This window comes from Biomphalaria glabrata, chromosome 1 (genome assembly GCF_947242115.1).
Source record: "Biomphalaria glabrata chromosome 1, xgBioGlab47.1, whole genome shotgun sequence".
NCBI lineage: Eukaryota > Metazoa > Mollusca > Gastropoda > Planorbidae > Biomphalaria > Biomphalaria glabrata.
The window spans coordinates 54,504,127-54,528,027 of record NC_074711.1 but is presented as its reverse complement, the minus strand read 5'-3'; the positions used below and the strand labels follow the sequence as shown (position 1 = coordinate 54,528,027).

General features: G+C 34.3%; 1 protein-coding gene across 7 annotated transcripts; it reads left to right on the top strand.

Moving 5' to 3' along the window:
* The first annotated feature begins 5,311 nt into the window (after positions 1-5,311).
* LOC106061418 (zinc finger protein 37-like) lies at positions 5,312-23,623 on the top strand. 7 transcript variants are annotated; one of them, XM_056044297.1, is made up of 4 exons: positions 11,422-11,646; positions 12,286-17,776; positions 18,204-19,383; positions 19,777-23,623. In XM_056044297.1, the coding sequence occupies exons 3-4, from the start codon at positions 18,435-18,437 to the stop codon at positions 21,924-21,926; spliced, it is 3,099 nt and encodes a 1,032-aa protein (XP_055900272.1). In that variant the 5' UTR covers positions 11,422-11,646; positions 12,286-17,776; positions 18,204-18,434; the 3' UTR covers positions 21,927-23,623. The 7 variants fall into 7 exon arrangements, with proteins under 7 accessions (XP_055900296.1, XP_055900272.1, XP_055900265.1 ...); XM_056044321.1 differs by lacking the exons at positions 11,422-11,646; positions 12,286-17,776 and adding an exon at positions 5,312-5,365; XM_056044290.1 differs by lacking the exon at positions 12,286-17,776 and having other exon boundaries at positions 11,422-11,712.
* The last annotated feature ends 278 nt before the right edge of the window (positions 23,624-23,901 follow it).

The window sequence follows — 23,901 nt, the reverse complement described above, 5'->3', positions numbered from 1 at the left end:
AAAACACCAAGAAGCTATGGACATGATAGAACGAATGAGGCAGCAGGGGGTTGTTGAACCATCCAACAGTCCATGGTGTTCACCCATCGTCTTGGTAAAGAAGAAAGATGGATCCACTCGATTTTGTGTCGACTATAGATTATTAAATGACGCCACACACAAGGACAGCTATCCGCTTCCTAGGATTGACGACACATTGGACACACTGGCTGGGTCACAGATCTTTTCCACCCTTGACCTGAAGAGCGGTTACTGGCAAGTGGGACTACACCCCGAGGACAGAGATAAAACAGCCTTCTCTGCTGGTAATGGTCTTTGGCAATTTACCGTGATGCCTTTTGGCCTCTGCAACGCCCCAGCCACCTTTGAAAGACTAATGGAGCATGTGCTAAGAGGACTTAACTGGACGACGTGTCTTGTTTACTTAGATGACATTATCGTCATAGGCAGGACATTCGAGGAACATCTTGCAAACCTGAAGGAAGTGTTTGAACGAATTAGAAACGCTGGAATGAAATTGAATCCAAAGAAGTGCTCCTTGTTCAGAAGAAGCGTCAAGTACCTTGGGCACATCGTGTCAAAGGAGGGAGTCAGCACAGACCCGGATAAAGTTGAAGCCGTAAATGGATGGCCGATCCCCGCTAATATCCAGGAGTTAAGAAGCTTTCTTGGACTCTGCACGTATTACAGACGTTTTGTGCCTAATTTCTCTAGCCTCTGTAGTGCCCTTCATCAATTGACAGAACCGAAGCGGCCGTTTATTTGGACAATGGAATGTCATGAGGCCTTTGAGAGACTTAAAAAGGCTCTTGTTTCATCCCCCATTCTGGCCTACCCGATACCAGGCGAGACGTTCATACTTGACACCGATGCGAGCAACACCGGAATAGGCGCTGTCTTATCCCGAAAGGTAGATGGAACTGAGAGGGTTATAGCTTACTTTAGTCGGAGCTTGTCCAAAGCCGAGAAAAACTACTGTGTTACAAGACGTGAGCTACTGGCAGTTGTGGATGCCATACAACATTTCCACAAATACTTATATGGGCAAAAATTTATCCTTAGGACAGATCACGCTGCTCTACAATGGCTGTTGTCATTTAAAAGTCCGGAAGGACAAGTCGCCAGGTGGATTGAACGTTTGCAAACCTATGACTTCGAGACACAGCACCGAAAAGGACAAACTCACCAGAATGCTGACGCGCTGTCTCGACGACCTTGCAGAATGGAATGTAAACACTGCAGCAAGGTTGAAGAAAAGGAAGTTATCATTGACTGTCGACATCTTGGGGTACAAGCTTCCTGGTCATGGTCCGACGAAAGAATCCGAGAAGACCAGTTAAAAGATGAAGACCTGGCTCCCATTCTGCTTATGAAGGAAGACGGACAAAGACCAGAATGGCATCACCTTTCTGATAAAGGAGCTGCTACCAAGGCATATTGGGCGCAATGGGACTCACTGACAATCGACAATGGAGTTCTCAAGAGGGTCTGGGAAACGGCAGATGGGACATGCAATCGCTTACAGCTGTTGTTGCCTAAAGTGAGAGTTGCTGAGGTGCTGCAAGAAATCCATAATAATTCCAGTGGGTCACATTTAGGTGTCAACAAGACCTTTGAAAAAGTACGCCAGCGGTTTTACTGGTTCGGCTACCGGGATGATGTAGAAGAATGGTGCCGAAGATGCGACGCATGTTCAGCAGCAAAGGGCCCGCACAGGAGAACGAGGGGACGTATGCAGCAATACAACGTCGGTAATCCCTTCGAAAGAATAGCGATCGATGTAGCCGGACCATTCCCTGAGTCCCAGAGAGGAAACAAGTACGTTCTAGTGGTGATCGACTATTTTACTAAGTGGCCTGAGGCGTATGCGATACCAAACCAAGAGGCCACCACCATAGCGGAAACACTTGTGGAGAATTGGATTAGCCGATTCGGTGCTCCCAGGGAGTTACACTCCGACCAAGGCCGAAACTTCGAATCCAAGATCTTTCAAGAGACGTGCCAGGTACTGGGCATCGAAAAGACACGCACAACCCCTCTACACCCTCAGTCAGACGGAATGGTGGAACGATTTAACCGAACGCTGGAACAGCATCTGTCGAAAGTCGTCGATGAACGTCAAGAGGACTGGGACACCTATATCCCAATGTTCCTTATGGCATATAGAAATTCGATTCACAGCACCACCGGTTACACTCCAGCAAAGATGATGTTCGGCCGAGAGCTGCAACTACCGTGTGACTTGCTATTCGGGATTCCGGGAGATGTGCCAGCCTCTTCAACAGACTATGTCGCACATCTCCGAAAACGGATGGAGAAAACTCACGCTCTAGCCCGCAGAAACATCAAGATCAACAGTGACCAGATGAAGACAAGGTACGACAAACGGGCCAATGCCGCTGGGTTTCAGGAGAACGATCTGGTGTGGCTTTACAATCCACAAAGACGAAAAGGCAAGTCCCCAAAGCTTCAAACAGACTGGGAAGGACCCTACCGCGTGATAAAAAGAATCAACGATGTCGTGTATCGAATACAGAAGAGCCCAAGGTCCTCCCGAAGACGAAAGTCATCGACAAGGTCTGAAACCAACAGACGATTGGCCCGATACTGAGACAAAAGATAGATGTCATGGCCTCGGGAATCAAAACCGAGTTATTGGCTATGAACCAACGCGGATCGTATCGGATAGGAACGGATCTACTATGGCTCGTCTGAAACTGCTGTACGAACTCGAAGTGAAAGAACTGAAGCGAGAGCTACGCGATCGAGGGCTGAAGACAAGTGGAATTAAAGAAACATTACAGGCACGCCTCCGGGAAGACATAGTGGAAGAAGAGGAAGATCCAGACACGTATCTTTTTGACGTAGAACCAGATATGGAGGAGCTCTTGAGCTCAATGCTAGGAAACATCAATTCCAAGATAGATGCCATGAACACCAAGATAGCCGCCATGAACCAACGCATACCTGATGTGGAGGAGAGAATCATCAATACAGACGTTCGTTCAGACGCTAAAACCAGTGAGAGGAGCGTTGGTGGTGATCATGAGAACCCATTGAGACCTGACGAAGCCGTTGAGAGGCATATGCAAGTCGAGAAAAGGGGCTCAATACAGCAAGGTTCAGAAAGCGGGTTCACGAAAGGAGTTCAGAGCACGGTCGACTACAGCACAGTTCAACGGTGTGGTTCTGTACGGAGCATTACGACGGTTCAGTGCGGAGTACTGTCAAGTACAGTTGAGACGAACGGCGTCTTGATCTTGGTCTGTGATCGAGTCCGACACAACGAGCCCAAGTGTGTGAAGTCAGTCCCGAACTGTTGAACCCAGTGCAAGCCCGGAACGAGACGGAGAGGCCAGTGCAAGACTTGATACGGCGGAACGGTGTTATCGGAGAGATATTTGTTATCGCAGAGCTATTTGTACTGTTCTACGTGCTGCCAATTGTACAGTATTGGCTGTTATTTATGGACATTAAACCTTTACGTTATTTTGGAGCCCTGACTTGTCAAGTTCTTTAAGTTGGTGGTGTATGGTGCAGTTTGCAGAGAGCCTGGATAGTGAGATTCGTAACAATATAAAGCTAATATCAGAGATGACAATATAGTAAATAAACACAATAAATAATTATATCAATTTTTATCTCACACTACGGACACAAATTTGTATTTGAAATTGATATTTGTTTGTTGATTTGAAACAGTTTTAAGTCGTTTAATTCTTTAAGAAGATGAAAAAACATTGACATTTAAGACACTTTTACTTATATGCAGTCCTAACTGAATCAAACGTTATGACATAATAACTTTTTTAAAAAAAATATACGATCTTTACAATGGAATGTCTTTACATTTACATTACTCATTTTTTTGTCAAGCACTAAATTTGTCTTGTTAGCTGGAGTGGGGGGGGGGGGGCACCAAGATGTTCTTAAATCGGGCCTACGGGTACCTTGCTACGCCACTGCTACTAGTGTAATACCGATATTTACTTGTGTAGCAGGCAGTCGTTACGCAGTATAGATCTACCGTCTCTTGCTGTCACCTAAATAGAAATATAACGAAACACTGATAGTTCAATATTTAAACTACATGCTTACATATTACTTCCTACTGAGTCTTAAAACGAATAGATATTGAATAATAGTAACGTTTTACCCCGTGCTTTTAATAATGTGCGCTTATAAATCTGTCTGTAATTCAGTCACAAGAAGCACTGGTACTTGATTTCCAACATCAATTCGGTCCAACCCCAAGCCGTGTTTATGCAATCTCCCATTTAGCCCGAGCCTGTCTTTATGGTCCCTTAAGCTATGTCTAATTTATTCTCTAATTTTTGTGCTATCACCCAGACTGCTATCACATTTGATTAATTGTTAAGCTCCAATTAAGAGTTATACCAGACATGCACGCCGCACAGCTATTCATGCGCTCTTGAAAGAACTGGATATCGCTTTAGTAAATCGTCTAAACGTTTATTTACAGAAAAAAATGGTCTTCGAGTCTACTATAGTATCATATTCTGCACTACCTTAAATCCGACCCTGCTGCGATAGTTTACAAAGCAAAAAATCCTGCGTGCTAACCAATGAATAGATCCGACTTGAACATTACAAATATGATTTTATAGTTTTAGACTTTAAACAAAGAGACAGCATCATTGTGTGTTTCTTCTTCATGCTCATACCAAGGATGGACGAACAAAGATAGACTTGAATAATAAATAGCACTGCCTAGAATTAATCTTGTTTTATAAGAAGCACACATAACTAAAATTAGGTTACATACCGAAATTTCGTACGACAGAGTAGCGCTGACAAAATGGTGTCTTTAAAATAGCGCCGAAAAAAAAAAGCGAATGTATCTCATATCAAATATGCCTTGATTTAAAAATCATACTTATGTGGAGACAGCAGAGGTTTCAATTCTGAGTTTTCCTTCTTTAGCTGGCAACCAACCTTTTGTCCTACAAACAAAGTTATCACCGACAGCGTTCGGGAGGGATAGGGCTAGGGGACACGAGACAGCGGGTAGATTGGTCATGAGGCCATAAGGTGAAAATCTGCAAAATCACTAACTCAGATTTGACAATATGTTTCAGAAGAGAAAAGAAAAAAAATAGATTCTAGAAACAAACATTTTAGACACATGCAGATATGGGTATTATAAAAGACTAAACAATTTTTGTCATGGACAAATAAAATATATATTGTTATGACCCTACATTGCGCACTGTAATAAAGTGAGGACTGTGCACCATGAGACACAGGACAGAGACACGCTTAATGAAAGAGGAAGTCAAAGATGGCCGATAATTTTATCTAGGAAGTAAACAAGAAAAAAGTGCTGCTATTATTGGTTACTCTAGTAGTATATTTGTTATCGCATTACTATTGTTCTATTATTAAACTGGTGTTTTCATATATCCCTTTCGTTAAGGTTTTTTGAACTCGCTGTTGGCTGAGTGACAGCAATATGTTAAATGTTTTCTTGGAGGTTCAGAGAGTGCCGATTTAAATTATTCCAACAGCGGATTCATGTGGTGGATGATTTTGAAACCAATACGATGCCATTGCCCACTCAGTCTCATCGTATGACCTCAAAACCATCCATTCAAAGTTTGTTTTTTTTTAGTTTGTTTGTTTCTTTCTTGCTATGGTTGATTTTGAAACCAATACGATGCCAATGCCCACTCATTCTCATCGTATGACCTCAAAACCATCCATTCAAATTTTTTTTTTTGTTTGTTTCTTTCTTTCTATGGTTGATTTTGAAACCAATACAATACCAATGTCCACTCATTCTCATCGTATGACCTCAAAACCATCCATTTTTTTTTTTTGTTTCTTTCTTTCTTGCTATGGTTGATTTTGAAACCAATACGATACCAATGTCCACTCATTCTCATCGTATGACCTCAAAACCATCCATTTAAATTTTTTTTTGTTTCTTTCTTTCTTGCTATGGTTGATTTTGAAACCAATACGATGCCATTGCCCACTCATTCTCATCGTATGACCTCAAAACCATCCATTTAAAGTTTTTTTTGTTTGTTTCTTTCTTGCTATGGTTGATTTTGAAACCAATACAATACCAATGTCAACTCATTCTCATCGTATGACCTCAAAACCATCCATTTAAAGTTTTGTTTTTGTTTGTTTCTTTCTTTCTTGCTATGGTTGATTTTGAAACCAATACAATGCCAATGCCCACTCATTCTCATCGTATGACCTCAAAACCATCCATTTAAAGTTTTTTTGTTTGTTTCTTTCTTTCTTGCTATGGTTGATTTTGAAACCAATACAATACCAATGTCAACTCATTCTCATCGTATGACCTCAAAACCATCCATTTAAAGTTTTGTTTTTGTTTGTTTCTTTCTTTCTTGCTATGGTTGATTTTGAAACCAATACAATGCCAATGCCCACTCATTCTCATCGTATGACCTCAAAACCATCCATTTAAAGTTTTTTTTTTGTTTTTTTCTTTCTTGCTATGGTTGATTTTGAAACCAATACAATGCCAATGCCCACTCATTCTCATCGTATGACATCAAAACCATCCATTCAATTTTTTTTTTTTTTTTTTATCGATTTGAAAGTCTAACCTACAAGAGTGCAAAAGTGAGTTAGTGTTTTCAGTCAAGAACTTGATAGCAGCTCTTGATGGCTAGATTGGTTCTCACTACTCCGACTAATATAATGTATAAAGGTAATATCAGAAATGACGATAAAGTAAAGAAGCACAATTGTCAATTATTATATAAATTCTTATCTCACACTCCGGACACTATTATAATTTGTACTTCAAATTGATATATTGATATAGAACTAGGCGTTAATCACCAACATTGAAAATATTTAAAAAGAAGTAAGTTGGTGTTTATAATATATCAAGTTAGCAAATGTTTAATACGACAGTAGGGTCTATAATATGTAAATAAAAAAAATCTTATCTTATCTTATATAATACAGACGTTACTTCAAAAAAGAAGATGATTACGTCCTACGCGTCATGCATTTAGTCATGCATATTAACCAATGACTTGAATTCTGCCAAGTCACTGGTTTTCCTGGCTAGCTCAGGCAACCCATTCCATGCTCTAATAGCACTAGGGAAGAAGGAGTATTTGTACAAATTTGTCCTAGCATATGGGACGAGGAATGTGCCTTTATCTTTGTGTCTTTCAGAGTATTTTATTAAATTTTGTTTTTGTATTTGAAGATTATGGTTCAGTGTTTTATGTATGATTGCTACTTTACTTTTGAGCCTTTTGTCCTGAAGGCTTTCTAAATTTAGTGATTTTACTAAAGGTGTTACTCTAGTCAAATGTGAATATTCGTTTGTTATGAATCTCACTGCTCTATTTTGTGTCTGTTCCAGTTTCTTAATGTTTTCTTGAGTTGAGGACTCCCAAACGGAGGATGCATATTCTATTATTGGCCTAACCAAGGTTAAATAACATTTTAGTTTTATGTTCTTATTTGATTTATAGAAATTTCTTTTAATAAATCCTAATGCTTTGTTTGATTTTTTTTGTAGTTTCATCAATATGTGGATTCCATGATAGTTTTTCATTTATTATAACACCTAGGTATTTTGCGTTTTTAGTCTGTGTTACTGGTTTGCCATGAATAAGATAAGTGGAATTAATTTGTTTTAGTTTTTTTGTTACTCTTAACAACTGACATTTTTCTGGGTGGAAAGACATGCTCCAATTTGATTCCCATTTCTGTAATTCATCTAATTCTCTTTGTAAAATATCTGTGTCTTGTGTTGTTTTTATTGTTCTATATATTATGCAATCGTCTGCAAATAATCTGACTTTTGTTCCTGAAGTAATGCAATTTGGTAAATCATTTATGTAAATTAAAAATAGTAGTGGACCCAAGACTGTTCCTTGAGGTACACCTGAGTTTACTGTTATCGGTGTTGATTTAGAGCCATTTATTATTACAGTTTGTTCTCTCCCTATCAGAAAATCTTTAATCCACTTATGCAGTGGACCATTAATGCCGAAATATTTTAATTTTTTAAGCAAACTATGGTGGTGAACTTTGTCAAAAGCCTTAGAAAAATCTAGTAAGATAGCATCTATTTGTTCACTATTATCTAAACCTTTTGAAAAATCATCAATTAGTCCTATTAGTTGTGTTTCACATGATCTATATTTCCTAAAGCCATGTTGGTATGGTGTGAGGACATTATGTTTGTCTAAGTGGTTTATGATGTTGCTACATATTATGTGTTCTAGGATTTTACATGTAATGCTGGTAAGTGATACTGGTCTGTAGTTTTCTGGGTCAGATTTTTCTCCTTTTTTAAATAGGGGGGTGACATTAGCTTCTTTCCAGTCCTTTGGTACTCTGCCCTGGTTAAGCGAAGCCTGAAAGAGTTTTTTGAACACTGGGGCTAGCTCATTGCTTAGTTCTTTGAGTAATCTAGCTGGAATACCATCAGGTCCAGATGCTTTATTTGGTTTGGTGTTGGCTAATAGTTTTTGAATTCCATTCTCTTGTACTACTATATCTTCTATGTTGTTTACTTGGTTCAAATTCAGTAGTATGTCTTTGTCTCCTGGGGCTGAGAATGCTGATGCAAAGTATTTGTTTAGGATGTTTGCTTTAGTTTCATTATCATTATGTATTATGTTATGTTCATCTTTTAATGGCGCTATGCCTGTTGTTTCCATTTTCTTAGACTTAATGTATGACCATAGGTGTTTGTTGTCTGCTTACGTTTTGGGTTAAGTGTTTAATTTTTAAATATTTTTTGTAAACTCTTTCTGCCTTAGTTTCTTTAAATTTTCTATATAGGTTTTCCTTCTGTTTACAAAGCTTCTTTAGTCTATTATTAAACCAGCATTTATTTATTTTGTTTGATGTGTATTTAGTTGGTATATGATTTTCTATAATGCTTTTAAGATGGTTTTTAATGAAATTCCAGAGGTCATCGACTGGTTGGTTAATGTCTTTTTCTAATAAGAATGTTTGTTGAAAGTTTAATGCAGCTTGGTGTAGTTGTGTTAGGTTACATTTATTCCAGAGTAAGATTTTTCTTTTGGGTTTTGTATTGGCTACTGCTTTTATCTGACTGTGTATTTTTATGATTTCATGGTCTGATAGACCAGGGATAATATAATCAACTACTAATCCAGGTCTGTTGGTTAAGAAGAGATCTAATGTGTTGTTTAATCTAGTTGGCTTTTTAATGATTTGATCTAAACTAAGGTTGTGTAAAGTTTCTATGAAAAGCTCATTTATGTCCTTAAGGTTTTGGTGTTTATCTATGGTTAGTGTTTTCCAATTTATATTAGGTAGGTTGAAATCACCCATAATCCAAAAAACTGCATTTTTATTTGTCTCTTTAAGTGTAGTAATCTGATTACATAGCTCCTGCATGTATTCTAAACTAGAATTTGGTGGTCTGTAAATGCTGCCTATTATTAGGGATGTTGAGGTGGTATTAATTTTACAAAATGTTGATTCTACATTTTTTTAGTTAGGTAAGGTAATTTCTTCTACTATAAGAGTGTTTTTTATTGCTAAAAGAACTCCTCCATGATTATCAGCCCTATCTTTTCTAAAAATTTCATAATTACTATTAAAAATTTCTGCATTATAAATTTCAGGATGTAGCCAAGTTTCTGTTCCTGCAAATTATGTCTGGTTTCTCACATTCTAATAAAATTTCTAAGTCTGCTGTTTTGTTCCTAATGCTTTGAAAATTTAAAACTAAGGTTTTAAGGTATTTTGGTATTACTTCTTTAGTAGGTTTGTTTAGTGAGGCTGTTGTATTAATTTTAGTAGATTTAGGTTTAACAGGAGTGGATCTGGCTAGTGGTTGGTGAGTTTTGTTCGGGATGGTGTTTAGGATGTTGTATGGGTTAGAAGTGTCCGCATCAAAGGAATCAAACAGTCCTGATGTAAACTGAGGTAACCCACACGGTACACAGTGCCATGATGCGTCTTTGTTGCCTAAGGCATAATACACAGGTGTATTCATATGGAGACATGATGCATGGTACCATTCATCGCAGGCGTCACATTGAATGGCTTTCTGTTTCAGGGTGCATATTTTTTTGCAGATGTTGCATCTATCTTTAGATCTAGGCCCTGGATTTGAATCTACATCTCCTGCTATTAATATTAACAGTGATAGGTATTTATTTCTGCTGTGTCTGATTGAGAACTTCCATTTGTGATGGGTAATCTTCTTTAATGTTATGGATGTGTATGTTAGGTTATTTTTGAAGTTGCATTGTTCTAAAGTGTGATGATTGATTATGACTGTTGTTTCCTTTTTAAGTTTAGTGTTGACAAAGGTAGATCTAGTTCTGTGTTCAGCTAGTGTGTATTTAGTGATTATTAGGATAAATAGCCAGAGCAATTTCATGATGACTGTTCTTGATTTTAGTTTTTAAAGGAGTCTAGTCTAAATCTAGTTTAAGGTTTACAATGCCTAAGTTAAGTCTAAATCTAAAGTGAAAGCTAATTTACAATGACAATTAAATCAAATGGTTTATTAAATTCAAAATATTTACCTAGACTAGATCGTGTTTATTAGTAGATGATTAGTAGATCTAAAGACTTAATTAAAGTCTAAGTCTAACACTAGACTGACTAGATCTAAAATCTAAGGATATAATAATAAATATAGACTAGATCTAGATCTAAATAATATTAAATTAAATTATAAGGATTAGTTTAGTGAGACAAAATAGTCCTAAGCTAAGAATTGTTAATTTGAATTAATTAGTGGAAAAAATGCTGAATTAAGTTAAATATATAATTTAAAGATATTAGTTTATTAGTTAAATAGCTTTTTTAATGAATTTGGTTTGATTTTAATACAACAAAACGAAAAATTTAACTCATCTCTGATTACAGTAAACAGAAATAGTAATAATAATATTATAAAGTGTTGTCTTTAACCTATGTGATTCCAGAACTAGACTATAATAAATGAGACATTAACACTTGGCTACGATGGACTTTGTCTGTCCCTGTCTCTCTCTCCTGCACAGATCCTGGAGATTAACGTCACAGTCTGCGCAGTAGCGTACTAGTCGGCGGGAAAACTGGTTCGGAGGCCAAGCGCTATACCCCTCAGCAATCGCGCCTCCTGAATAACGTTTTGGTCATCGATATCATTGGGCCGCCTACGTGCAATGCACATATTGCACAATGGTTAGAATCTCGTCCCCACCCCGACCCCCGTTTTTCAAATATGGATGTCCGAATAGGGCTTATCCCTCCCTTTCGTTACTCTTGCTTATCCACATTTTATTAACTTCTAGCCCCCTTTGTGGACGTCATAAATGGATGCTCATCTAAAAACTCAACTATATATTAAATATATTTCATAAATATATAGGTCTGTGATCTATTATTGCAAAAATAGACTGCTACTCACTGCTTACAGTCTCTTAGATCTAGAATATAGATCTATCAATACAAAAAGATTATTAAGATATTGACAGACATCGGTTATCTAGATCTAGATAATTATAAATCTTCTATAGTTCTAGACTCAAGATCTAGACTATAATCTATTGCATCATCTAGAATTTAGTTCTAGTCTATTTACTTTAGATCTACACTGACTACACCTACACTACAGTACACTACACTGACTACACTCACTGAGTTAGTGACTCTAGTAGTCTCTACTCTAGTAACAAAACTAGATTCTAGTTCTAGTCTAAGATTAAGGTATTTTAAGATTCAGGCTTCAGGTATTTGGGCATTTTTGGAAAAAAATATATAACAACAGAAACTATCTAGTTATGTAGAGCTTGCTGAGAGGTCTATAATGATACCAAATTTATCATTCTATGTTCGAGTAGTTTAAATTTAATCCGGACATTACGTGAATTCAAACACTTGCTGTTTTTGTGGTCATTATTTCTTTATTTTGATATTTAATATAAAACTAGTGCGCTGTATAATGTGCTTGTCCATTTTCCAATGAAAACCCAATTTCCTTCCATTTAGCTATCTTTTTATGTAAGAAAAAAGAATTTCAAATGTCTACGTCAGGTTGTTGTTTTTTCCTAAATGTTACCCGGATGACTTTACCTCTTGATGAGCCCGGCAATATTTATTCTGTTTTTGGAGCTGATTTATTTGATTCATAAGCCAAATTGTTTGATTCCATAAAAAAAAATTAATAGGGTGTTTAAATTAAATTACGATTTTCTTACCAAAATTTATTTCAGCCAGTTTTGGACATCAATGTTAATTATCTTATATTATATTTGTTTTTTTGTTGTTGTTTTTTTATAGAGAATAAATTGGCAAATGTTTGGAGTGAGCTTGTTACATTGAATGAAGTTAAATGCCTAGAATCTAGATCTAGACCTACTAGATGATCTCGATTTATATAGAGAGAATATAGAGGATTCAGCTATTTAGGCAAGAATGGCTATCTTAACCTGTACTATACTACAAAAGATTATCTGTATTAGAAATTTATTAAATTAATAAAAAAAAAAACACTTACAAACATTCAACACACATCTAATCATGCAAACATAAAATAATGCTAAAAGTCTGTAGAAGTCACTATCCCAGTGACCTAATTTTGGTAGAATAAGTGTGCTCATATTTTTATTTTTTGTGTTCGTATTTATGCATAATTTGAAAACATCTTAATGATTTCATTTGACAGGCTATGCCTGGGGATCTTAAAATTTAGTTAAAGTTAATAGAGAATTAAAATCTGAGTTTATATAGAGACTGTCTGAAATAAATTATGGTGTCCAGAATCAAATAATGTGGGTCAAATTTTTCTGAATGAAATGAAAACACATGGCCTCTTTGACCTTAAATATAATAACAAATATAGGTTAGGGGTACAAATATAAGTAGTCATCCTTATTCTTCTTAAACTAAAGAAGATTTTGATACACTTCATTTTCTTTTCTATGTTGAACCATTGTCAAATAATGTGCTGTCAAAGTCAAACTTTGAAATTTTGGCCTATAGGTGTCAGAATAGCATACTACTCTCTATATAGGAGCAAAGTTATGCCGTTTTATGTGTAGAAAAATCAACTATTATAGAAAATGTAAAAAAAAATGTGATCGAAAAAATGAATTTTCTTCTTTATCTCATCATAACTTTATAACCATAATAGATAGTAAAAAGCTTTAAATTTGGAACACAGCTACCCCATTGTATGATTCTTAATTTGAATGTTTTATCTCACATGCAGCTAACATTCATTCACAGTCTAATCCAATTATCTTATCTTATATAATACAGACGTTACTTCAAAAAAAGAATATGATTACGTCCTACGCGTCATGCATTTAGTCATGCATATTAACCAATGACCTAAATTCTGCCAAGTCACTGGTTTTCCTGGCTAGCTCAGGCAACCCATTCCATGCTCTAATAGCACTAGGGAAGAAGGAGTATTTGTGCAAATTTGTCCTAGCATATGGGACGAGGAATGTCCTTTATCTTTGTGTCGTTCAGAGTATTTTATTAAATTTTGTTTTTGTATTTGAAGATTATGGTTCAGTGTTTTATGCATAATTGCAACTTTACTTTTGAGTCTTCTGTCCTGAAGGCTTTCTAAATTTAGTGATTTTACTAAAGGTGTTACTCTAGTCAAATGTGAATGTTCGTTAGTTATGAATCTCACTGCTCTATTTTGTGTCTGTTCCAGTTTCTTAATGTTTTCCCAAACGGAGGATGCATATTCTATTATTGGCCTAACCAAGGTTAAATAACATTTTAGTTTTATGTTCTTATTTGATTTATAGAAATTTCTTTTAATAAATCCTAATGCTTTGTTTGATTTTTTTATAGTTTCATCAATATGTGGATTCCATGACAGATTTTCATTTATTATAACACCTAGGTATTTTGCGTTTTTAGTCTGTGTTACTGGTTTGCCATGAATAAGATAAGTGGAGTTAATTTGTTTTAGTTTTTTTGTTACTCTTAACAACTGACTTTTTTCTGGGTGGAAAAACATGCTCCAATTTGATTCCCATTTCTGTAATTCATCCAATTCTCTTTGTAAAATATCTGTGTCTTGTGTTGTTTTTATTGTTCTATATATTATGCAATCGTCTGCAAATAATCTGACTTTTGTTCCTGAAGTAATGCAATTTGGTAAATCATTTATGTAAATTAAAAATAGTAGTGGACCCAAGACTGTTCCTTGAGGTACACCTGAGTTTACTGTTATCAGTGTTGATTTAGAGCCATTTATTATTACAGTTTGTTCTCTCCCTATCAGAAAATCTTTAATCCACTGATGCAGTCAACCATTAATGCCGAAATATTTTAATTTTTTAAGCAAACTATGGTGGTGAACTTTGTCAAAAGCCTTAGAAAAATCTAGTAAGATAGCATCTATTTGTTGACTATTATCTAAACCTTTTGAAAAATCATCAATTAGTCCTATTAGTTGTGTTTCACGTGATCTTTATTTCCTAAAGCCATGTTGGTATGGTGTGAGGACATTATGTTTGTCTAAGTGGTTTATGATGTTGCTACATATTATGTGTTCTAGGATTTTACATGTGATGCTGGTAAGTGATACTGGTCTGTAGTTTTCTGGGTCAGATTTTTCTCCTTTTTTAAATAGGGGGGTGACATTAGTCTTTCCAGTCCTTTGGTACTCTGCCCTGGTTAAGCGAAGCCTGAAAGAGTTTTTTGAACACTGGGGCTAGCTCATTGCTTAGTTCTTTGAGTAATCTAGCTGGAATACCATCAGGTCCAGATGCTTTATTTGGTTTGGTGTTGGCTAATAGTTTTTGAATTCCATTCTCTTGTACTACTATATCTTCTATGTTGTTTACTTGGTTCAAATTCAGTAGTATGTCTTTGTCTCCTGGGGCTGAGAATGCTGATGCAAAGTATTTGTTTAGGATGTTTGCTTTAGTTTCATTATCATTATGTATTATGTTATGTTCATCTTTTAATGGCGCTATGCCTGTTGTTTCCATTTTCTTAGACTTAATGTATGACCATAGGTGTTTGTTGTCTGCTTACGTTTTGGGTTAAGTGTTTAATTTTTAAATATTTTTTGTAAACTCTTTCTGCCTTAGTTTCTTTAAATTTTCTATATAGGTTTTCCTTCTGTTTACAAAGCTTCTTTAGTCTATTATTAAACCAGCATTTATTTATTTTGTTTGATGTGTATTTAGTTGGTATATGATTTTCTATAATGCTTTTAAGATGGTTTTTAATGAAATTCCAGAGGTCATCGACTGGTTGGTTAATGTCTTTTTCTAATAAGAATGTTTGTTGAAAGTTTAATGCATCTTGGTGTAGTTGTGTTAGGTTACATTTATTCCAGAGTAAGATTTTTCTTTTGGGTTTTGTATTGGCTACTGCTTTTATCTGACTGTGTATTTTTATGATCTCATGGTCTGATAGACCAGGGATAATATAATCAACTACTAATCCAGGTCTGTTGGTTAAGAAGAGATCTAATGTGTTGTTTAATCTAGTTGGCTTTTTAATGATTTGATCTAAACTAAGGTTGTGTAAAGTTTCTATGAAAAGCTCATTTATGTCCTTAAGGTTTTGGTGTTTATCTATGGTTAGTGTTTTCCAATTTATATTAGGTAGGTTGAAATCACCCATAATCCAAAAAACTGCATTTTTATTTGTCTCTTTAAGTGTAGTAATCTGATTACATAGTTCCTGCATGTATTCTAAACTAGAATTTGGTGGTCTGTAAATGCTGCCTATTATTAGGGATGTTGAGGTGGTATTAATTTTACAAAATGTTACATCTATATTTTTTGAGTTAGGTAAGGTAATTTCTTCTGCTATTGGAGTGTTTTTATTGCTAAAAGAACTCCTCCATGATTATCAGCCCAATTTTTTCTAAAAATTTCATAATTACTATTGAAAATTTCTGCATTATAAATTTCAGGATGTAGCCAAGTTTTTGTTCCTGCAATTATGTCTGGTTTCTCACATTCTAATAAAATTTTTAAGTCTGCTGTTTTGTTCCTAATGCTTTGAAAATTTATTACTAAGGTTTTAAGGTATTTTGGTATTACTTCTTTAGTAGGTTTGTTTAGTGAGGCTATTGTATTGTAAATTGACTTCGATTCTTTTTCTAGAATGCCGTTTGGTAGAAACTTCCTAACTCAGCTTTATAATATTTATAAATATAATGTAAACTAACACCTTGATAGCATTCTCTCCGCTAGGTTGATCAAAGATAAGCCATTAAACAATGCATTAATCATTTATAAATACTTCATATTATCAACGACGATTGCTAATGTCTGGCGCCACATGTCATTACTTGTGACTTCATTTAACATCATCAGGATGGGCCCAAACTTGCCTTAATAAGCTGATTTCTTTTATATTTTGTGTACCTAGGTATAGAAAAAAAAAGATTTCTAACACTACTCTATAATAGAAATATTGATTTTAATACTATAGTCATAGATTGTTATGGTAGTTATAATTTTTCCACTTGCCCATTTTTAAAAATTGCCTAATTTGGCATAATTTATAACTGATAACAGCATGTTAGGGTAATTTTTTTTATATTTTGGAGGTCAAAATTTCATTAAAAAAATAATGAAATAACAAACTTTAAGCATAAATCTAGGTCTAAATACAATTAAAAAAATACCAAGCTTGCTTACAAATGATAGTAAATGCAAAATCATTCTTACATATGACTTTACTGTAAATGTTCTAAATAAACATGACTTTCATTTGTTGACAATGTGGTATCATTCAAAAGCTTAGGAATCCTCCTTTAAGATTATCACAAGAGTTTTTAAAAAATGAAGCAAATGTTAAAAACAACAATCAACTAACACCATGGGTTTGGAAGTATAGCCATGCTGTTTCAAAACTATTATAGCAGCTAGTTTAGCAGTTTATAGGTCAGTAGAGTTACCTATCATTGGTTTATAATATCATCTATAGTTACAAAATCATTTTTGAAGTAACGTCTCAGCATCTGTATTATAATAATTATATAAGATAACAAGATAAGATCTAGAGTCTAGTAATCTAGTCTAATTCTAGTATAGTATTTAATTACTTACTCTTACAAGATAGAGTTTGTAGACTATAGAATCTACAATCTATAATTATAATGTCACAATAGTCTCAGTCTACAGACTGAGTCAAATGAGACCTATTCACTATAGATAGTATTACTATATTTGACTATCTTGACTAGTCGACTGGCTACCTACGTTACTTTGAATTTGAATAGTCACAAGTACAAGTCTAAACAATCTTGATTCTAGTTAGCTCTGTATTAAGATAAGAAAGATCTGTTAATAATTATTGAATATATCTAATATAATTAATAGTATAATATAATCTACTAATCTCTAGAGTCTAGAGTAGATCTAGAATCTAGGCCATCATCATTAATAATCTTGTCAATTCTAGTCTATCTAGAACTATCTAGATCACTAGAATATACAGAGAATAGAGTCACTTTGTTGTAAGAGCCAGAGTAATGGACCTAACCCTAGTGCTATTATTACTAACTATTGGAGCATTGACAGGGTTAAAGTCATTGATTAACATGCATGACTAGATTGACCTTGTCACGGATGAATGGGTGTATGTATGTATAATCTATTTTTACGATCTAGTGGTTTCATTGTTTTATTTTGTTAACTAGAACTGAACCAGGGACACCTAGACGTATCGAGACCTAAGGTAGATTCTATCGAGTTATTATTATAAATATAATAGGAATCTGTGACAGACCTATTAGAGAGACATGCGTATGACATAATCATCTTCTTATTTTGAAGTAACGTCTTAGTTTTTATAATATACGATAAAAGAATATATAGATTCTAGGCTCTAGGACTAGATTATAAATCTAATATAACTAGAACTAGTTAACCTTTACTAGATATTTTTTAATGAACAGCATAGATCAAGATCATTGATCTGTTTCAAACTTATTTATTTTTCTAGAGTGCCTTTAATTTCTTAGAAAACAATTATCTTTAGATGTTAGTTTTATTAACTTATATGTTTTTTTTTACACTTCTTTTTAAATCTAGATCTAGATTTACACAATTTGTATTAAATATATATTTTATTGATGTATAGTTAGATTCTTTTTGTCTCTTTTGGTAATGAAAAGTTATTATTGTAGCAATAAGATTTACAAATATTCTAGTTAAAAGTCTTGCTCATGATTTTTTTTTTCTTTATTCATTCGAGATTAGGAACAGATACTCAGAAAGACACAAAGATAATTTAAAGGCACATTTTTTATTCCATATACTGGGTCAAGTATGTACAAGTGCTCCTTCATCCTAATGCCATTAAATTATGGAATGGGTTGCATGAATCAACCAGGAAAGCCAATGACTTAGCAGAGTTTAAGTCTCCAATTAACAGGCACCGTAGGACGTAATTATCTTCTCTTTTGAAAGAACGACATATTGTTAGAAACAATGGATTGGAGGACATCATTTAGCCATCTTGTTGCAGAATTTAAAACTCAACTGCAAAGCATAAGCATCCCTCTAAAGGGTCAGCTTATATTCTTTATTGGTGAAACCCCCGAAGTGCATGTTATGTTCTTACCATTACCTTCTTCATCAGTAGCATACAGTAACAAACAAGAGAGTGATTTCATGAAAAGAATGAACACTACCAGTGAAATTCCTTCGTTTTCTTCATATGGAATGAATGAATTCAACCTTTTAATACCAACAAATAGCAGGCCAGATATTGACGATCAAAATGGTTCATCACAGTTGGCAAGCAAATATGCTGTCAACCACATAGTTCTAATGTTGCAAGCTAATGCAGCCCCCTATGAGCAAAATGAGGAAATTGCAGTAAATAAATCTCAAGGAATTTGTGAAGAATCTGAACTCCTTTCAGACTTAAGCTCTAGTCTTTCTATAAATAAAACTCAAGATTTTTTTTCCAATGAACAGGATTCTTGTCAGAAATTTGAACTCTTTGGAGCATCACATGAACCAGATGGTATTGAATCACAAAGTAACTTTTCCAATGCAAATGACTCATTAGCAGATTCTTTTTTAAACAAAACAATCACTCATGTTAATTCCATTGACATAGCTCAGTGTAATCAGGTTGTTGCAGAAGTTGGTGTAGATAAAGAATGTCAGTCTTGCCCTGAAAGTAATGAGATAAGAGTTGTTGAATTAGGCAGAACTGATCAGCCAGAGATGATTGTAGATAAAGAGTTGAAATCAGATGAGTGTTTTGCTGTTGTCAAGAAACTGAATCTCAGTGTTAGTGACCTACACAAGTTTAGTCACAGTGAACTTGTTTCCATATTAACTGAAATTTTGCAATCAAATGTAGAGGAAAATAAAAGTACAGCTGACAAAGATGGAGAAACAGCTAAAGAATTTAAAGCACCATCTGGTAAGAGTATTAGATTTCCATTAATACAGAAAATTATTTACTTTTGAAATGTTTTTAACACAGTTATGAACGTTTGAAAATTGGTAATTGTTTTATTTTATTTATATAATTATTTTTTTTTTTTAATCACTGCTCTCTCTCTCTCTCTCTCTCTCTCTGTTATTCAAATATGTGAATATTAGTACTGTAGATATACATTATTGAACAAAGATAAATAGAAATGCCTAAAAATCTTCAATCATCTTTTTCAATATAATTATCAGCTCTGCTTTAATCAAATTTGGAAAATTCTATATTTCATTTCTTTCTGGTATTGATAAAATAAAATTATAAATTGAAAAGACAACAACTTTTTTAAATAAAAATAACATATTTTATGCTACATTTTTACAGACCTCCAGAAAGCACTAACAAACTTAGAGATGAAGACAGGAGTTATTGAGAAGAAAATCACTGAAAATAATTCCATCCCTCACTCCTCAAATAAATATAAAAACTCCAGAAATAGAAGACATGAATTAATTCATGCTGAATCTGATCTCCACAGCGATGAAACAATTATCAATAAAAGTTTAGATAAACAAGAAAGGAATTCTAGCAAACCAAAGAAGAAAGGAAAATTGGACAACAAGAGACATCCAAAGCTGGTTATTAATAAATCAAATCATTCGCAACTATCTGTGCCTGCAAATGATACAACAGTTAAAGAAATGAATTGCCAAATAGGAAAACAAAACTTGACTGACATAGACCATCCCCTAAAAAATCAGAAAAATGGAAGTGGCAGAAAAGAATCAACATCACAAAAGTTAGTATTTCAATGCACATTGTGCACAACTACATATAGTAATAGAGGTCTATATGAAAATCATTTGCGTCAACACAGTTGTGGTTTTCAGTGCGATGAGTGTGGTAAAACATTGAAATCCAAAGATTCACTTTACCATCACAAGCGTGGACTTCATGCCCTTAAGAAACAGTATTGTTGTCATCAGTGCAATGCCTCATTCAACTTCTATCATAGCTGTAAGCTGCATGTGTTGCGACATCAAGGTCAGCGCCCCTTCAGTTGTCAAGTGTGTCATAAAACCTATCTCACTTCCAATCACTTAAAAGTTCACGTAGAGGCCACCCATAAGGTTGGTAAAAAGGTGTGCCATGTTTGTGGGAAAACATTTGCTTATAGTTGCAGTCTAAAGACTCATCTGCTAAAACATACAGGGCACAAGCTTCACACATGTGATCAATGTGGTAAAAGCTTCACCTCTAATCAATCACTGAAAGCTCACTGCCTTTCCCATGAAAACATCAAGAAGTACCATTGTGATGTTTGTGGGAAAGCCTACCAATTGGAGCAGTCCAGAAATGTTCACATGAAACAACATGGCAAAGAGAAGCGACAGTTTATTTGTGAACTTTGTGGAAAAACTTTTCATTTTAAGAGCACACTTACAGCACACATAAACATTCATAGCAAAGCCAGACCATATCTTTGTTCGCAGTGTGGCAAGGGGTTTAAGTCTAAAGCTTCACTCTACACTCACAAGTTAATACACAAAGAAGGACAATCCTTTGCCTGCCCTACTTGCAACAAAACTTTTCGAACCAAAAACTGTTGCAATGCTCACATGGCTCGCCACAAGAAACAACTCACTTTCACTTGCACAATGTGTGAGAGTACTTTTCCTGATAAGGGTGGACTCTCTAAGCATATATCTACTATTCATGAACCCAGCAAAAATTTTATTTGTAAAATTTGTGGTAAACGAAGCACCAGGGGAGACAACATGCGTGCTCATGTTAAAAATCATAAGAAAGATTTTAAAGAGCCTATAATAAATCCTAAGGATTTTATCATAGAAGAAAATTTAACTGAAACAGAAGTGGGGCTTAACAATTTTAAACCTAGAATAAGAGGCCCTAAACAGCCAGGCTCTAAAAAAGTTTACATCAAAGACATTCTAAGAAGTAGAGCCAAAAATGAACCTCAAAATACTAACATAAATTTGTTGGACTTTTCAAATCAGTCTACTGGTAGTGGACACCCAATAGCTACATTACAACCTGATCTGCTAACTATACCTGTAATGGATTCCTCTCATTATATAACTCAGTTGTCCTTCTTGAATGACGCTTCATTTCTTCATACTAATACACACAATTCTGATCCCTCTCTAGTGCAAACGGAAAGTCACGAAGAAGGGGATCTCTTTCAACAAGAAGTTGACAAAACTTCATTTTACTTTTCATTGATGCAGCAGCCATCTAGTGACAACTCAGTTTCTGATCACCTTTCCTATGGCCCCATTACCAATCTCCTGTCAGATGTTCATGATAATGAGCCAGATCCATCTGCTATCAGTAATTCTCTTTTATCAACAGGTAGTCATGATGACCTTGACCTACCGCAGCACAGCTCACCAGGTCAAATGCATTCCTTATCAGTTTCTTGCTTCTACTCTGATACAGATGAGGGCAATATGTCACAGCTACATGATCTTTTGAATCATGACAATGCAGTCAATAGTTCAGACCTGATATAGCTTTTTACTACTTTTAAGGCAATAAAAGTTTTGTGTAGTCTGTCCATCTGTCACATTTTGATTTCAAAAGCATTACATTTTCTCATGTGTAATCTTACTTATAATCTAAATTTGCTTAGTTTGTTAAAGGAAAATTCTGATGGTTATGACAATTTTTTATGTGTTTCGATTTGTAGATAAGGAATATATATTCTTTTGTATTTTATTTAAAAAAAAATAACTTAGCAATTTATATTTTTCTGTGCATCCAAAACAATCAGATTTTCAATTGGCTTCTATGTGACATCAGAAATGTTGCTTACACACCATAGTAGACTAGTTTCTAAGCTTCTAGATAAAAAATGGAATAATGTTTACTATTACAACTTTTATGCAGAATTTAAATATATCAATAACTCAAATCAGAAAAATTATCGGAGACTCTTTAAATTAAATTCTTTAAGAACATCCTGGTTAACAGCTTAATAATCTTTCTTTTGATAGTTCAGGTAGAGATCTGTTGGGTGGTTGTAGGTGGTTAATGAGATGACTGCTAGTTCATTGGGGTGTACATACTATTCAAATACATCATTATTGAATGAGAGGCATTTTTAAGACAGAATAACAAAGGCAGATTTCTTATCTCATATATGCCAAGATAAGCTTGTACTAGTTTGCCTTTTCCCATACTGCCAATAGAGTTTGGATTAGGCTGTATGAATCGAATGAGAAAATCAATGACTTAGCAAAGTTTAAGTAACTTATTAACATGTCCAACTAGATTAACACTTAGATAAGTATGCAATTAAAATAATTAGCTGTGAAGAAAGTAAATAGAGCAGCTTGAAATCTCTCAATTATTGTGGATAAATTTCCTGGACAAGAAAAAAATATTTTTTTTTACAAAGCTTATATCAACTCACTCAGTCTAGTAAAAAGTTAGTACATGTTATAACTCTGATCAAGCTGAAATTTTGCACAATTATTTCTTTTATCTAACAATACAAGAATCAATTTAAAAATAATAAATTAAGAAAAAGAACAAGGGAAAGATATTGTAATTTACTGAAAGGTGGTATAAGTTGAATTAGTTCCCTTTATAGGTTGTCATCTGAGTCTTAATATACACCAACCTGAGAAACAGGATGAGACTATGGAAACAATAGATAACTATACAAATTTCCATGTTCATAAGCTCTCTACTAGCAGAGTGTTTACAGTGTTGGCTTTAGAAACCAAGAAGGTGTGAGCCTTGTGTTCGAATTCAGGTTGTTCCACCATTGTTTTAATTATTATAAATGCTTTTTTATTGTTAGTCTAGATCTATTACAAATTTAATTACTTGACTGATCCAAACTAATTGTTACAATTACGCTTAATATAAGCTTTTTTTATTTTTTAAGTATTTTTTGTTAATTTTTTAAAATAGGGTATTATAATAATTATTCTATTCTAGATTTTTAAATTAAAAACTAATTTTCTGTTAAATTTCTTTGACTATAAAAAGGCCAATACGTTTTTATCTGCAGTTTTCAATTAAAGAAATTATTGCTTTTTTCTCTCTTTTTTTTAATGTATTTTGTACCCTCAACGAAAAATGTAATATACTTGTAATTAGTCTACCTCAGACTCAGTAGGCTATAGTTACCATAATAGATACTTTTGTATCAATGCAAAATTGTGATTTACAATAAAATTGATGTTGTTTTATATTATAATGGTGTTTCTCTTTTCTTTTACAAAAGATTTTTATTATTACTTTGTTAACTAAAACTAGAAATTTTAATACGATATTTTAACTGTTAATAAGCTGATTGCAATACTTAACTTGTAGTATAGCTTTTAATATCCTGTTTGTATCTACTGAATAGAGGAAAAGAATGCTTGGAAAATTATAGGGCAAGACATGGCCTAAACGTGCAAAAAAATTTAAAACAAATCCTATAACTTATAGACTGGATAATCCAAAGATATTTGTTGTTTTTTTTTAAAGCAA